The 16,672-nt window shown below is 44.4% G+C and overlaps 1 protein-coding gene across 2 annotated transcripts in view; it reads right to left on the bottom strand.

Annotated features, from left to right (window-relative positions):
* LOC127582773 (cysteine dioxygenase type 1-like) overlaps positions 1-14,370 on the bottom strand; it is a 42,815-nt gene extending 28,445 nt beyond the window's left edge. Inside the window, exon 1 of one of the 2 annotated variants that reach the window (XM_052038346.1) lies at positions 13,983-14,370. In XM_052038346.1, coding sequence (XP_051894306.1) covers positions 13,983-14,152 — 170 coding nt within the window. In that variant the 5' untranslated portion in view covers positions 14,153-14,370. The remainder of the gene's footprint in view (positions 1-13,982) is intronic. The other variant, XM_052038347.1, reaches the window with a different exon arrangement.
* Positions 14,371-16,672: the final 2,302 nt, after the last annotated feature.

The raw sequence follows: 16,672 nt of genomic DNA, 5'->3' as shown, positions 1-16,672 counted from the left end.
TGTATAATTTTGATACAGAAAGCCAATTTTTCCTCATAGCCAATAGAGAGGCTAGGGTCAGGAAAGGGAATATCCATGCCAGCCCGAATCCAACAGAAGAAGCGCCAGGGATATAACTACACAGTTTACAGAGAACTTAAGCAACACACAAAATGCTGGAGGAACTCAGTGGGTCAGGCAGCATCTATGGAGGGAAATGGACAGTTGACATTTCAGGTTGAGACCCTGAATCAGGACCCGAAACGTCAACTGTCCATTTCCCTCCATAGATGCTGCCTGACCCGCTGAGTTCCTCCAGCATTTTGTGTGTTGCTCCAGATTTCTAGTATCTGCAGTCTCTCATGTGTCTCTGTTTTACAGAGAGAAGCTTTTCACTATTTGCTGAGCAGGATTACTTGTGTGGAGTGAGGTAATGGCTGCAGGGTAGAGGCAGGAAGACTCAGGTATCTGAATTACTTTGTTATTATTATTACAGTCTTTTCTAGCTGGGCTCTCCCCTTGGTTTGGAAACCCATCTCCCTAATTCTCCCTCCTCTGGTGCTCAGACAACTTGATTTACTTTCCTCCTATGCTGCCCTGGCTTTGGGGTTGGGTCTGCCTAGGGAGGAAGGGGCTGATGTTAGGCCCATTCCACGTTCAGTCTACAGGGTCCCAGAGCCTTGACCAATGTTCAGACCCATGGGAGAAGGATGATGAGAGGACGATTGGGATATTGGCAAGAAGTTGCAGATAGGGAGGGCTGTGGAGAGGCTGGAGATTGGGAAAGCTGGAGAGATTGCGAGGACTGGAGAGATTGAGAAACATTGAAGATTGGGGAGCTGTGGAGATATTGGAGGTTGGGAAGGCTGTGGAGATACTGGAGACTGGGAAGGCTGGGGAGAAGCTGGTGGTCAGGAGGGTTGAGGAGGCTATAACATTTCCTGCATCTCACAAGGCACAGGTGTGCCTCCCCCCACTCTAGTCTACACACCAGTTGTGCCAACTCATTTCCCCAACCTAGACGGTGGGAGCCATCTGCAAACACAATGATTGGGAGATACAGCTGGCCATCTGGGGAGCTGCAGTGAGATCCCCAGGTTAGCAATGAGTCAGGAAACTAGAAATGATCCCGTCAAACAATTTCTGATTAGAATAGTCCATAAATATCGGGACTAGGTTAGGGCATTTGGAAGATCAATCACATAGCAACAATGCTGTAACCCTGAGTAGCTGGTGTGACCACAACACCATTTCAACTAATGTTCATACATTAGTAAGGTAAAACTCCTCCCCAAGGTTAGAAGAAAATAAACCTTGATTCAGACATGTAGTAACAGGGATGTACACAACCATCCATGCAATGAAATTGAAGTCCAGCTAACTCAGTTCCAAGATTCACATTGCTTATTTATTACTTTTTTCTATTCAGTAAAACTTCTATACACTAGCACCCTTGGGGTGTAGCCGGTGCTGGACTAGTAGATTTTCCCGACTATTGTATGTTACACCTATTAACAAGCAAACACACTTTGTTACATGTTACGCAGTAGCATAATAAATGTTCCAGTCAACTAAAAGGGAGTGGGAAATTATACAGACACAAACCTACCACATTCTTGGCTCCTGTTGTTCCAGACCCCAATCAGTGACGCCAAGCGCATATTCTGCTCACACTCTGGACCCCTGTCACACATTCCAGGTGAATGAATGACCAACAGGATTTCCAAACAATTGGATGCTTTATTATTAGAGTCTTACAGTATAGTTTTGGCTCCAGAGGGATTGAAATGCATTGGTTTTGGGCACTGTGAGTTCATTGGTAGATAAAAGGTACAATGGAGCACAAGAGAAGTGTGTTTTATCGTGGGAGCCTGTAAGTTGTAGTCTCCTGTTAGCAGATGTGAAGGCTGCTTTCTCTCTCTCTGAAACTCACACTCAAACACACACACACACACACACACACACACACACACACACACACACACACACACACACACACACACAAACACACAAACACACACACACACACAAACACACACACACACACAAACACACACACACACACACACAAACACACACACACACACACAAACACACCCACACACACACAAACACACACACACACACACACAAACACACAGCAACTGGAGGCCTGGTTTTGAGTGCTCACTACATGTGAACTGCTGTGCATACCTTGGCCTGACTACAAGCCAGGTCATGTTCAGATGACCATGAATTCACAGCCAGGTGCATGGTGACCTAGTAAATTTCATTAATAACTGGAGACTCTGGATCAGACTAAGAATGATGTCAGGTATGGACAGATTTCAACTGTTGGTCACATAGTTAACTGTAGATGTAATTTTTAAAGCTGGTCCTTATTAACATAAAGTTGCAGTTGAAAGTTAAGTCCGTGCCACAATTTGGGTTACCAGAAACGGGTGGTTTTGGGAGCACAGAATTCTATCTCGAGCAGCTTCCTTCCAGTGGTGAGTGGAGTCAGCAGGAGACTGCTGCTTGCTCTAGCTCTGTGCTCTCCTCGAGTTGGGTCACCAAAGCGCAAGCTCTATCCAGAGGATTGTTCCAAGGCACCGGATGGGCTCCGATGTACATCATAAAACTCCAGCTGGATGTTTCGAATGGACCTGCCACCAAACCAGGCTGGAAGTCAGGACACTTAGTAGTACGTCAGGGAAGATAGGAAGGCAGGAACGTTTGTTGGCATGGTATTGTCTTGTTTTGGCAAGCCGGAAGGTTTTAAAATCTGTTAAGTATATGATGATAGGGATATGGACTGAGTGGTGCATTTAACCTTTGTAAACATCTAAAGTTTATTGTGCATGTGTACAGAGCCTGTTAGGGTTTGATAAAGAGGACAGTGGGAGCCACAGGGGTTACCTCTGAGTTGTTCATTATGTTGCATACACTGTAAATGGTAGGGTCATAAGGAGTGTTGATGAACAGTGAGACCTTGGGGTCCAAGACCATCGTTCCCTTACAGTGGCAACACAGGGCGATAGGGTGGTGAAGAGGGCATATAGCATGCTTGCCTTCATTGGACAGGATAGAATATAAGAGTTGGGACAATGTATTACCATTGGTTAGGCTGCACCTGATGTACTGTGTGCATTTCTAGTCACCACATTATAGAAGGGATATGATTGTGCAGGAGAGGGTGCAGAGGAGATTCACGAGTATGTTGCCCGGATTGAAGGGTTTAAGTTATAAAGTGAGACTGGATAGGCTGGATTTGTTTTTCCTGGAGCGAAGAGACTCAGGGGTCACTCTATATAGGTGTACATAATTATGCGAGGCAAAGAGGGGATTAATGGTAAAAATCATTTCCCCATGGTGGGTGCATACCGAACAAAAGGGCATAGACTTAAGGTGAGGGGGGGGAAGGTTTAGAGGGGATCAGAGAGGAAAGTTTTTCCACAGAGAATGATTGATATCTGGAATGTGCTGCCAGAGGAGGTGGTAGAGTCAGAAACAGTCACAACACTGAAGAGGCATCTAGACTGGCACTTGAACAGTCTAGGCACAGAAGGCTACAGATCTAATGTGCATAAATAGGATTAGTGTAGATAGGTTGGCATGGATATGGTGGGCCAAAGAGCCCACTTCTCTGTTGCACACCTCAATGACTCTATATTGACAAATAATACAGGAGAGAGCGGAGACATGGTATTGTGAACCTGCTCTCCCAATGGGAGCCACTCTCATGGAAGTACCAGGAGGAGGATCAGGTCCCCATATTAAATCTCTACTCCTTGAATCTTAAAGTTTCTATTAGCTGATGACACAAAGCGATGTGACCGGGGCGGGGGGGGGGGGGGGTGGTGGGGGGATATAAATCACAGTTCAGCATGTTGAGGATCCAGGAAAATTAAGTCCTCGGGCTAGGGATGAAATGTAGGTTTTAATTGGAGTAAATGCAAGGCAATGCAGTGGCAGGAAGAACAAAACAGTTAGATAAAGATAGGAAAGAAAAAGTATTTGGATCGGATTATTAACCGTTCAGCGAAAGCATCCATTCTATGTGATACTATTGTCAACAAGATTAACGATGTACTGTGAGTCAACTCAAAGACATCTGATTAGACTTCAAAGCAAACGACTATAATCTTGCACAGATCATTGTTGAAGCTACTTTTGGAATGTCACATTAGTATTAGGCACCCAGTTTCAAGATAAGAATGCAGAGGGGAGGTCCACAGGACAACAGGAATTTTGGAACTCATGGCTGTAAAGCATGAAGGGGGGGTGGTGTTAACAGATCCAAAGTAGCGTTTACTGAGAAAAAGACAAAAAGATTTTAAATTTAGAGAGGCAAAGTGATGAGAATGTGTTGCATTAATTAAAGTGAACAGTGATTATGACATTGTAAGCAGGTATATAAAATGAACAAGCTCAAATTCCTAAGGCATTACAGGGTTGAAGGTATCAGTCACAGAATTACAGAGCACAGAAACAGGCCCTTCAGCCCAACTTGTCTATGCCAGCCAAGTGTCTATCTAAGCTCGTCCCATTTGCCTGCATTTGGCCCATATCCCTCGAAACCTTTTCTATCCATGTACCTATCTAAATCTCTAAAACATCGTAACTGTACCCGCCTCTATTGCTTCCTCTGGCAGCTTACTCCACCACCCTCTGTGTAAAAAATTTTCCCCTCAGGTCACTTTCATCCCCTCTCATCTTAAACCTATGCCCTCCAGTTATAGACTCCCCTATCCAGGGAAAAGGACTGTGACCATCCACTTTATCTGCACCCCTCATGATCTTATATACCTCTGTAAGGTCATCCCTCAGCCTCCTACCCTTCTGGGGAAAAAGTCCCAGTCTATCCAGCCTCAAGCTCTCCAGTCCCTTGAATATTTTCTGTGCACTTTCCAGCTTACTGACATCCTTCCTATAGCTCAGTGACCAGAACTGTGCACGATACTCCAAGTATGGTCTCACCAACAACTTGTTCTGGTATGATGGTGAAGCTGTTGTTCTTTGTGAGCTTGCCATTCTTTAACATCACAGGGTTCCTGAAACACAACATGGACCTCACTGCATGGGGTCGAGGGATGGGCTGACTGGTGCCAGAACGTCCCTTTTTGAAGCATGGGGACATCCTCCAGTAACTTCAAAGATCATGGAATGACTGGTTGCTGTCTCGTAATTAGACCTGCAAATCTCTTTCCTAGCCACGAAAGGAATTGGCAGACTCAGCATAACTGCCATGGTAAATACGTTCACGATTTGTTTCATTTTGCAAGATTCACTGAGCAACACGTCATCAATGCATTCAATTGTGAACTTAGCACAGCATCTTGGAGAAAGGAAGTCTAGCTCACTGGCAAATGTTCATGGACATCTCCAAATCACAGGAAGGGCCACGTGTTAGCAAGGTAATCTGTGCTTTCTCAAAGGCAAGAGTTTTTGCATACTTCCTGTTCATGAGCTCATAAAGGCTCACTGCTGAGCAGAACAATTGGCTTCTGGATGTACTGAACAGGATTCCAAGGAATTTACGTCTTGTTGAATAACTTATTGAAAAAATATAGTCAAATGTACCAGCACAAAACTGGTCAATCTGTCCATCGCAAGCATTTACATTTTACAGACACAAGAGGGACTGCAGATGCTGGAATCTGGAGCAACACACAAAATGCTGGAGGAACTCCGTGGGTCAGGCAGCATCTGTGGAGGGAAATGGACAGTCGACGTTTCGGGTCGAGACCCTTCTTCAGGACTGGAAAGAAAGGCTGGAGGTGGCCGGTATAAAAAGGTGGGGGGAGGGGTGGAGCGAGAGCTGGCAGGTGATTGGTGTATCCAGGTGAGGGAGGGGGGAAGATAGGTAGGACGGGGAGGGGGGGGGGAGTGGGAATGATGTAAGAAGCTGGGAGGTGATGGGTGGAAGTGACGAAGGGCTGAAGAAGATGGAATCTAATAGGAGACAGTGGACCATGGAATAAAGGGAAAGACGTGAGGAGTGGAACTGGGAGGAAGGAATGTGTGGGTGATGGGCAGATCGAGAGGGAAGTGGAGGGGAAAGAGAAGGGGTATGAGGACCTGTGGGATAAGGGAAAACGAAGGGATGGGACAGAGGAGAGTGGTCACTGGAAGTTAGAGAAATCGATGTTCATGCATCAGGTTGGAGACTACCAAGGCAGAATATGAGGTGCTGTTCCTCTGATCTGCCTCTGGCCTCAACTTGACAGTAGAGGAGACCATGGACAGCCATGTCAGTGGGGGAATGGGAAGTGGAATTAAAATGGCTGGCCACCATCTTCCATCTTCTTCAGCCCTTTGTCACCTCCACCTATCACCTCCCAGCTTCATACTTCATTCCCACTCCCCCCTCCCCCTCCTGCCTATCTTTCCCCTCTCACCTGGATTCACCAATCATCTGCCTGCTCTCGCTCCACCCTCCCTCTCTCCCCACCTTGTTACACTGGCCACCTCCCCTCTTTCTTTCCAGTCTTGAAGAAGGGTCTTGACCTGAAACGTCGACTGTCCATTTCCCTTCATAGATGCTGCCTGACCCGTTGAGTTCCTCCAGTATATTGTGTGTCGCACTTATATTTTTCTCTGCATGAGGCACCTATTCTAATTCCACTCTTACACATACTTCTCCTTCTTTTCAATCTTGGTCAGGCAATTATCTGATGCCCTTTTAAAATAACTCATGAATTATGTAACAGTGACTGCTTGCACACAGAAATTCACAATCTAAACTACAGTTCTTTTCTCACATCCCTAAAGCTCCGTTTGTGCTTACTTGAAATGTTTGCCATATGCAGAACTATCTGCTGTGCATTTCTAATATTTTCAGATTTTATGAAGTATTTATAACATCTTCCCTTTAAATCTACTTCAGGGAAAATTGTATTTCATCTCTGGACAGGTTGGGTTGCAGAACCAATGGTGCCTTTGCATTGCAGGTTTTATCAAAGCTGTTGTGTCCTCCCTATTGTTAAAAACGGAAGATCAAATCCACCTGGCTGAGATAACAAAACCTGGTTGCAAAATCTGCCCTGAAAATCAAAACACAGCTGATGCTGGAGGTCTGAAATGAAATCAAAAAATGCTGATTTTCTTGAGAAAATCAGAAAATGGAGTTAATGTGTCCAGCCTAAAATGTTGACTCTATTTCTCCTACCACAGATGCTTATCTATTGAATTTTTCCGGCATTCTCTGGTTGTCTTGACACTGCAAAGATTTACAAAATACCTTACAGTCCTGATGCAGGGCTTCAGCCCAAAATGTGGACAGTTCATTTCCCCCCACAGATGCTGCTCGACCTGCTGAGTTCCTCCAGCAGATTCTTTATTGTTACAATTCTACAGTCTGCACAGTGACTGCAAAGTCACTTAAGTGACTGCTCACAAAGACTACCTGGCATTGAAATGCTTGCTGCTTTATTGCTTGTGTGCGTTGACTGTTCAATTCACCAACATTGTAACAATGACTGTAACTCATTGGCAGCGCAGGGTTTTAGGACGTGCTGTCATAATAAAGCGGGAATAAAAGTTTCTTCTTTTCTCCAGATCTTGCTGCATGGTATGGGCTACTTCATTTTCTTGGAAGTCGCAATTGGAACTGAACACTGTGCAATCATCAGCAGAGATTTCCAAGTGACTTCAATGACGGAGGTAAGGTCATTGATGAAGCAACTGATGTTTGGGAGAAGGATACAGTCCTGAGAAACTCCAGCAATGATTTCCCGGGCTGAGCTAAGTGGCCTTCAACAAGAACTGCACCCCACCACCCCTTTCCCTTTGGGTAATTGTTGGTGGGAAGAGATAAAGTGGTCCTCAACCGTGGCTTCAAACAACGGAGGCAGTAACCACATGACTCTTCTGTATCAGACCAGAGGGGCCACTTAAGATCATCAACTTATTGAATGTCATCTTGCTTGTTTAAAACTAAATATTTACCATTTCAACAGACCATGTGCACAGGAACACAGCATCTTTCCTGAAGCATCGAAAGCTTGTGCAATCCAGAATGATACACACTTCTTGCAAGTTGCAGCTTGGAAAACTGTGACTGGAACTGTACACAATACTCCAAGTGTGGTCTCACCAAAGTCTAGTACAACTGCAACATAACATCCCAACTCCTATACTGAGTGTCCTGACATGAAGGCCAGGATGCCAAATGCCTTCTTCACCACCCTGCTTACCTGTGATGCCACTTTCAGCAAACTATGTACTTGTATTCTTAGTTCCCTCGTTTCCACAACACTCCCCAGTGCCTGACCATTCATTGTACAAGTCCTACCCTGGTTTGACTTCCCAAATTGCAACACTTCACACTTATCCAAATTGAAAGCCATTTGCCAATCTTCAGCCCACTTATGCAGATATCAAGATCCCCCTGTAATTTTTGATAACCTTCTTCAATATCTACAATACCATCTATTTTAGTATCATTCACAAACTTACCAAACGTGCCTTGTATATTCATATCCAAATCATTTAAATAAATAACGAACAACAAAAGTCCCAGCACCAACCCCTTTGCACATCACTAGTCACAGGCCTCCAGTCTGAGAAACAACCTTCGACCATCGCTCACCACTAATTATGAATCCAGTTGGCTATCTCTCCCTGGATCCTATGTGATCTGACCTTCCAGATTAGCCTGCCTTGCGGGACCCTGTCAAAGGCTTTGCTAAAGTCCATATAGATAACTTCTACTCCCCTCCCCTCATCTATCCTCTTGGTTACCTCTTCGAAAAACTCTAAGAGATTTGTCAGACATGACTTCTCACAGACAAAGTCATGATGACTATCCTTAAGTAGACCTTGCCTATCCAAATGCTGGTAGATCCTGTCCCTCAGAATCCCTTCCAGTAACTTACGCACCACTGATGTCAGTCTTACTGGCTTGTAGTTTCCTGGCTTGTCTTTGCTGCTCTTGATAAATAATGGTACAACATTAGCCACCCTCAAGTCTTCCAGAACTTCACCTGTGGCTAAATGTAAAGTAAATATCTCTGCAAGGGCCTCCGCAATTTCTTCCCGAGCTTCCTGCGGGTCCAAGGATGCACTCAGTCAGGCCCTGGGGATTTATGCACCTTAATGTACTTTAAGGCAGCCAATACCTGCTCCATGGTAATCCATATATGTGGTCCAAGACATCACTCATTTCCCTCATTTCTTTAGCATCCATCATTTTCTCTACAGTATTCATTAAAAATCTCCCGTGGCTCCACACATGCTGGCCTTCAAAGGGACATATTCTCTCCCTAGCCAACCTTTCATTCTTAATATACCTATAGAATCTCCTGGGATTTTCCTGGACCCTGCCTGCCTGATCCATCTAATGCCTTCTTTTTGCCCTCCTCATTTCCCTCTTGTGTACTCCAACACTTTTTACAGTCATTGAGGGATTTGCTCGTTCCTGATTGTGCAAACACAATGTATGCCTCCTTCTTTTTCCCGACCAGAGCTTCGATATCTCTCGCCAGCCAGAGTTCCTTAAATTTGCCAGCCTTGCCCTTCAACTCAGCAAAAACATGCTGCCCCTGGGCTTATAAAAGACTCCCACCTGCAAATCATCCCTTTTCCAGCAAACAGTCTCACCCAATCGACTGCTGCAAGATCCTGCCTAATTGGCCCTTCCCCAGTTTAGGATCTTAACTTGTGGACCCATCCTATTTTTCTCCATAACTATTTTAAAACTAATAGAATTATGGTCACTGGACCCAAAGTGCTCCCCAAATGACACTTCAGTCACTTGCCCAACGTCATGCCCCAGGAGGAGGTCCAGTGTTGCACCCTCTCTAGTAGGGCCCTCCATATACTGATAATAGAAACCTTCTTGGACACATTTCACACATTCTACTCTGTCCAAGCCCCCCACACTACGTCTGGCCCAGACAATATTAGGGAAGTTAAAATCTCCCACTAATACTGCCCTATTATTCTTACAACTACCTGCAGTCTCTCTACACATCTGTTCCTCTCATTCCCGCTGACTACTGGGGGGCCTATAATACAGTCCCATTGAAGTGACCATCCCCTTCTTATTTCTAAGTTCCACCCATATGGGCTCACTAGACGATCCCCCAGGAATATACCCTCTAAGCACTGCTGTTATGTCCTCCCTCATCAGAAAGGCAACACCCCCTCTTCTCTTACCTGAGTTTGCGATGATCAAAAAAATCTGAAAATGCTGGAAATCTGAAACAAATGAAGAATCTTTCACCTGCGACGTTAACTCTGGTTCTCTTTCCACAGATGCTGCCTGACCTTCTGAATCCTTCCAACATTTTTTGTTTTTGCTTCACAAGTTCCCGTAAGGTCAAGCAACTTGCTAGTATGTGCCTCATAGTAAGAAAAAGCAGGTGCCAGATCAGTGAGTGGGAAATCAAAGACATGGCCAAATACTTATGTTAGTAATGGCGGTGTGACTTCTAAAGGTGGAGGGATGCAAGAAAGGAGATCCTAAAAGTAGGATTGATGGACTGAAGCAGTGCCTTGAATGATCTTTGATAGTAGGTGATAAACAGGTGGGTGGGGGCAAGTGAACAGGGTGCGAGAATGGTGTAAACCATTGTCACTTTGAACTGAGTGCCATCTCCTGTGCTTTTAATACAGTGGTTAGGCAACAACAATATTGCATTTCAGTGCAGTTTTATCTTCTGCTTAAAACTGTCTCACGTACTGATTTTTCCAGGAAAGAAGCAACACACACAAAATGCTGGAGGACCTCAGCGGATCAGGCAGCGTCTGTGGAGGGAAACGAACAGTTGACGTTTCGAGCCAAGGCCCGATATATTAGCTACATTATTTTATTTCATAAAAATGGACAGATTAGTTTGTTACTGGATGAAGGGGGCATTTGCTTGAGGCATTAGGATTTATTTGACGAACTTGCACTTTCCTGTGGAGTCTTGCTTGACACAAGTATTGGGAGAACAATTCTAATCCGTGTCCAGTGGAGACTATATACAGAGGTTTATCACATGTAAAGAACAACAAATAAGTCAATGAATTATATTGAGTGAAAATTCTGATTTAATCCTGGGATTCTTTTAACCCCCCCAAAAAAAAATAATGTGGGAATTTAGGCATCTCCTGTTCCTGGGACATCCCAAAAGCTTTCATAGACAATGAAGTCATTGTTGCAGATCTAGGAAGCGCAGAACCACCTGCTCAACAAAATTACCCGAGATAGTTTTAAACTAAATCAGTCATTAGCTAGTGTTGGTGGAAGGAGGCACGGTAGTGTAGCGGTAAGCGTAATGCTTTACAGCGCCAGCAACCAGGGTTCAAATCCGGCTGCTGTCTGTAAGGAGTTTGTACGTTCTCCCCGTGCCTGCGTGGGTTTCCTCTGGGTGCTCCGGTTTCCTCCCACATTCCAAAGATGTACGGGGTTAGGAAGTTGTGGGCATGCTATGTTGGCGTCGGAAGCGTGGCGACATTTGCGGGCTGCCCCCAGAACATTCTACACAAAAGATGCATTTCACTGTGTGTTTCGATGTACATGTGACTAATAAAGATATCTTGTCTTAAAAGTACACTGGGGAGAAGTGCCGTGCTCTTTATTGAAATATTGGGGTAGACAAATGAGCCAAAAGAGTGGCTTTCAAAAGGAGAAAATTCTTTCAGAACTGATGTCAGTCTACATTGTGTGCTGAAACCTCTGGAGTGGAGTTTGAAAAATAGTCTTCTGACTCCTATGGAAACAGAAAATACTGTTTTCTGGCTGCATCTACTGAAAGTGAAACAGAGTTAACATTAACTCTGTTTCTCTCTCCACGGATGTTACATAACCTGCTAAGTGCTATTGGCATTTTCTCTTTTTATTTCAGATTTCCAGCATCTGCAGTTTTTAAATATATTTTCATATTAAATTATAAGTGATTGTTATGCAAATTGTCAACATTCCTCCTTTAGGCAACATAATGTTAGGGCATGCTAATTGCCATTTCAATTGTAGATGGCTGTAGTGCATCTGATTTTGTAAAAAAAGTTAAAACAGAAAAAGGCTGGAAACATTGAGAGGATCTGGCAGTATCTTTGGAGGAGGAAATAGAGTTAATGTTTTTGATCAATGATCTTTCATCAGAACTGATAAAAGTTGAAAATTAGATGTTTCTAAGTTGCAGAGACAGGAAAGGGGTGGAGAGAACAAAGTTTGTGATAGATTGGAGACTACGAGCCACTGAATGATACAAGTGGTAGCAGTGCTGGCTGAGGGGGGAAGGTGAAAACTTATTAATTACGGCTGACCACCTTGGAGCTAATGCAAGTAAAGATGAGTGAAAGCAAGTAATGTGGGGGGGGGGGGCGTGGGGGGGGGGGAAGAGAGAGAGAGAGAGAGCAACACAGGAACCATGATATGTAAAACAGATGATGGAAATCTGAAAGAAAACAAAGAATACTCAAAATACCCTGCAGGTCAGGCAGCATCAGTGGAGAGGCAAAAACACAGTTAATGCTGCTGGTTGATGTCCCATTCACATTCAGACCTCTCTCCCACTCAGACCGGCTTAAGCTTGAGGAGCAAGTTCCACCTTCAACTGGGCATGTTACAGTTCCCAGCAGTTATTGAGTTCAACGATTTCAGATAACCAGCCATTCCAGCTTGTTTCAGATTCCCAAAAACTTTTTTTCTGTGTTTAAAAGAAAGAAACTTCTCTCAGACATTTCAACCACATAAAAACATGAATTTCTTTTAAATTGGGAATGGCACAAAATCTGGTTACTTATTGACTAAATTCACTGCACAAATAGACTGAAACACAATCGACTGACATCATGTCAACAGAGTGAATGGCTCCTCTGGCGAGGAATGAGCTGGGAAATGGAACTAGATGATCCCTTATATATTTAATAGATATTCTGTTGCTTAGTACAACAACAAGACTTTGACACCGTAAGTTTCAGAAGATACTTAAACATATCTTTGAGGAAGTTAATCAGTTAATTCCAATATAACAGTCTAACAGTTACACGGCATGAGTCAGTACTGGGATAATAGTGTTTTGTTCCAAGGAGCAATTTAAGACTGCCGATTCCAAATTTATCTGGCTTCGTTTAAATCAACGGATGAAATTATATTGCAAATCTCCGTGTTCTGCGTTGCTCGCAATATTTGGAGAATGCAAAACGCGTGGTTTGTTTAACATGAAGAACAGCCGATGGTATACACATATCCTACACCTCCAGCCTTCATTCGCTGTAACCTGGCGTAATACCAGCTGCCAAAATAAATGCCCTACCATATTATATCCCGGCGATGGATGCAGCTCCCTTTCCTTAAATAACAGAAGCATTTATCCACGGAAACAGCGTTGCTCTAAGATTCCTTGGTTTCTATTCAAGAGGAACCAGTGATTAAAAAATACAGTGCCTCCTCTTTTGAATTTACCACCTGTCTTCAGATGTAATGAGGTTTTAGTAATAATAAAAATTCAACGTTGCGCCAAAGTTATTAACCCTTCACACGTAAAGCTACAGTGTTGCAGATACTTTGATTATCACATTTAACTTTGGATAGATCAACCAAACGAGGGCGGTTGATTTCACCCATAAAGAGACGGACGTGTGAGTTCGGACACCCGATTTCAAACTGAAAAGAAGAAAGAAACCGATCGTAAACGGTCCATTATGTACATTGCCCGTTGCATATCACAGTGCAATGCGGTCAATTCATAAAAGGAAAAAAAATGCCTTGAAATTCGCTTACAGGAAACAATCGTACACAGCTCAGCGCGCCTGATCCTAACCTAGGTTCCAAAGTCTATCTCCAGAGGTATATTGAACTTAGACAACAACCTTGCAACATCATTTAACTTTTCGGCAATTTGTTCCGCTGATATTTAAAACGCGTCAACGGCAACACTCTCACGGGCCCCTCGCATCGGATTTCTCCCTCTATAACATGTGATCTATTTGTGCAGTTTCCTAGATTCTAGGACGGGTTTCCTTGACACTGCTTACAGTAGCGGTGTGCAGAGTGGTTTCTGCTCACTTCTGTTGATTTAAATGGTTACCTGTATTTGTCGAACTTTGCGAATTTACGCCAGTCTGCGGGGTTACTTGTGTAAGATTCCATCAGAGTCTGCACCTCTTCCACGTTGATTTTGTCACTGGAGAATATTTCATGGAGTTGTTTGATCAGATCTTCCAGAGTCTGCGGTACCTGGAACTCGGTCTGATCCATGTTGCTGCTCACTTGACCCCTGCTCCCTCGGTGAACTGACTTCGGCAGGTCTGGCAAAAGAAAACAAGTGTGATATCGGAGCAGCAGGAAGGTTTATAAACAACTTGGGGAAAAAATGTGGGCGGTCTTTAGAACAAAGGGAGGAGTTGAAACGCATTAAAGTGACACGTTATTCAAGTCAGTACCGCTGGTAGCAACTGATGCATAGAACCTGCTTTCTGAGCCAGTGACTCAAAATATAAAGCAGTCTGCAGGTTGGCAGAAATATGTTTTTGTAACGAAGTGATCTCACATTGAGCTAAAAGCGCTTTGGATTTTTGTTGTTGTTGAGAACAAAAATCCTCAAGGACGTGGTGAAATGTTAGAGATGATTTACATTCTCCAGGTTCTTGAGATACACGGTGACAATGCACTCCACAGCTACGACACCCTGTTGAACATATTTTGCATGTTCTTTTACTATTAAAGGATTGAAGGATTCAGCTTTCCCGTAATTCACTGGTTAACTAAAAAGGACATCAGCATGCCTCGGCACCTAGAATTTGGATTTAATTCATTTCTGGGGCACTGAATGATTGGCGTGTAACCACGAACACCGTCAGTTCTCCATGCAAAAAAGAATGACATTTGCCTGAAACATCTTTCAAATGTCACGGGCTGGTTTGCACCCAGAATCACTCCTTAAAAAGGGACCTTTGGTTTCCCTAACGACACCTTTCAACTATGCGCCCCCGCTGATGCTTCGCTGCCCATCAACTCCAGCGGCGGCCCCAGCCTGAAGACACCCTGCCGCTCACATGCAGACAGCGGCAGCAGACATTGGGGCTGCTGGGGTGAGACAGGTGAGGGACAGAGAGGGTCTGGATTCAGTTAATGTGACACTGTTTTGTGGTTACAGGGGAAAGGTGTTGGTGCAAGAATCTGCCAAGGTTTGTACTTTGCAGAGCATGGGAGTAGATGGCTGGGGTTTTGCCTTAGCAAGAATTATCCAACAAATTAGTGATGTTGGACGTCAGGATTTGACCAGAAACATCACGGTAACCTGTATGTATATGCTGACGCATGATACAGCACGGAAACTGGCTCTTCAGCCCAGCTCATCTATGCGGACCAAGATATCCACTTACAGTCATAGAGTCATTTGCCTGCATTTGACCCATATCCCTCTAAACCTTTTCTATCCATGTAACTGTCCAAGTGCATTTTAAACATTAATTGTACCCGCCTCTGCAGCTTCCTCTGGCAGCTTGTTCCATATGCCCACTACCCTCTTGTGTGAAAAAGTTACCCCTCAGGTCCATTTTAAATCTTTCCCCTCTCACTTTAAACCTATGCCCTCTAGTTTTAGACTCCCCTACCCTGGGGAAAAGACTGTGGCCATCCACCTTATCTACGCCCCTCATGATTTTATAAACCTCTATAAGGTCACCCCTCAACCTCCTACAATCCAGGGAAAAAAGTCCCAACCTATGAAGCCTCTCATTGTATCTCAAGCCCTCCAGTCCTGGCAACATCCTTGTGAATATTTTCTGCACCCTTTCCAGCTTAATGACATCCTTTCAATATCTGGGTGACCAGAACTGCACACGCTACTTCAAGTGCGGTCTAACCAACGACTTGTACGGTTGCAACATGATGTCCTAACTCCTGTACTCAATAAACTGACCGATGAAGGCAAGCGTGCCAAACACTTTCTTCACCATCCTGTCTTGCTGTGTCACTACTTTCATGGCACTATGCACCTGCACCCCTTGTCTTTCTGGGAATGACTATTCACATATGGGTACACACATGCACACATATGTACAGGCATGTATACACATATACATAGGTGTACACATCCACAAACATTTACACATGTTTACATAGTCTGTGACTTCATTTACACTGCCCAATTTCTCCAACACAACCCCTACCCTCACCTCACCATTGCCAATCCACCCCTGACATCACCCCCACATAGAGGTCAAGACTTCAAGGGAAACAATGTCATGATTATCTTTGTCCTTTACCTCCTCTATTAATGCTAAATCTGTCAGGAACAGGGAGGTGACCTGCTCTGAAGCCACCCCTGCCACCCTCTCCTTATGCCCAGAGGTCAACGTCTCAGTATGGACATGACATCATTCGAACTGATGGGCAGAGAAGCCACCAAATCTCCACTGGACCTACAGCAGCCACCCAAAATCTGCCAGATGTTTCCTCCAGTTCACTACCTCCCCTCTGATTGGACCTGCGGATCCTCATTCCCATCAACGTTGCTGCACAGCTCGCCTGTGCCACTGCCCTTTGCTTTGTCCTCGCAGGGAATTGAATCAGGCCAGAGTGTCCCCCTGCAGGAGAGTCAATGGAGGGAGGTGAGGAGCAGGAGGCAGGAGAAGATGGGGAATGATGATGATCACACTGCACCATTATGTCTGAGACACCAGCCTGCCGCCCAATCTCTGCCACATGGGTGTAGCTTTGTACTCTATGGGGGTACATAGAACAAAGAACAGAATAGCACAGGAATAGACACTT

This window comes from Pristis pectinata, chromosome 24 (assembly GCF_009764475.1).
Source record: "Pristis pectinata isolate sPriPec2 chromosome 24, sPriPec2.1.pri, whole genome shotgun sequence".
NCBI classification, from domain to species: domain Eukaryota; kingdom Metazoa; phylum Chordata; class Chondrichthyes; order Rhinopristiformes; family Pristidae; genus Pristis; species Pristis pectinata.
Note: the sequence above shows the minus strand (reverse complement) of the source record. Positions and strands in the feature narration are given on the sequence as shown.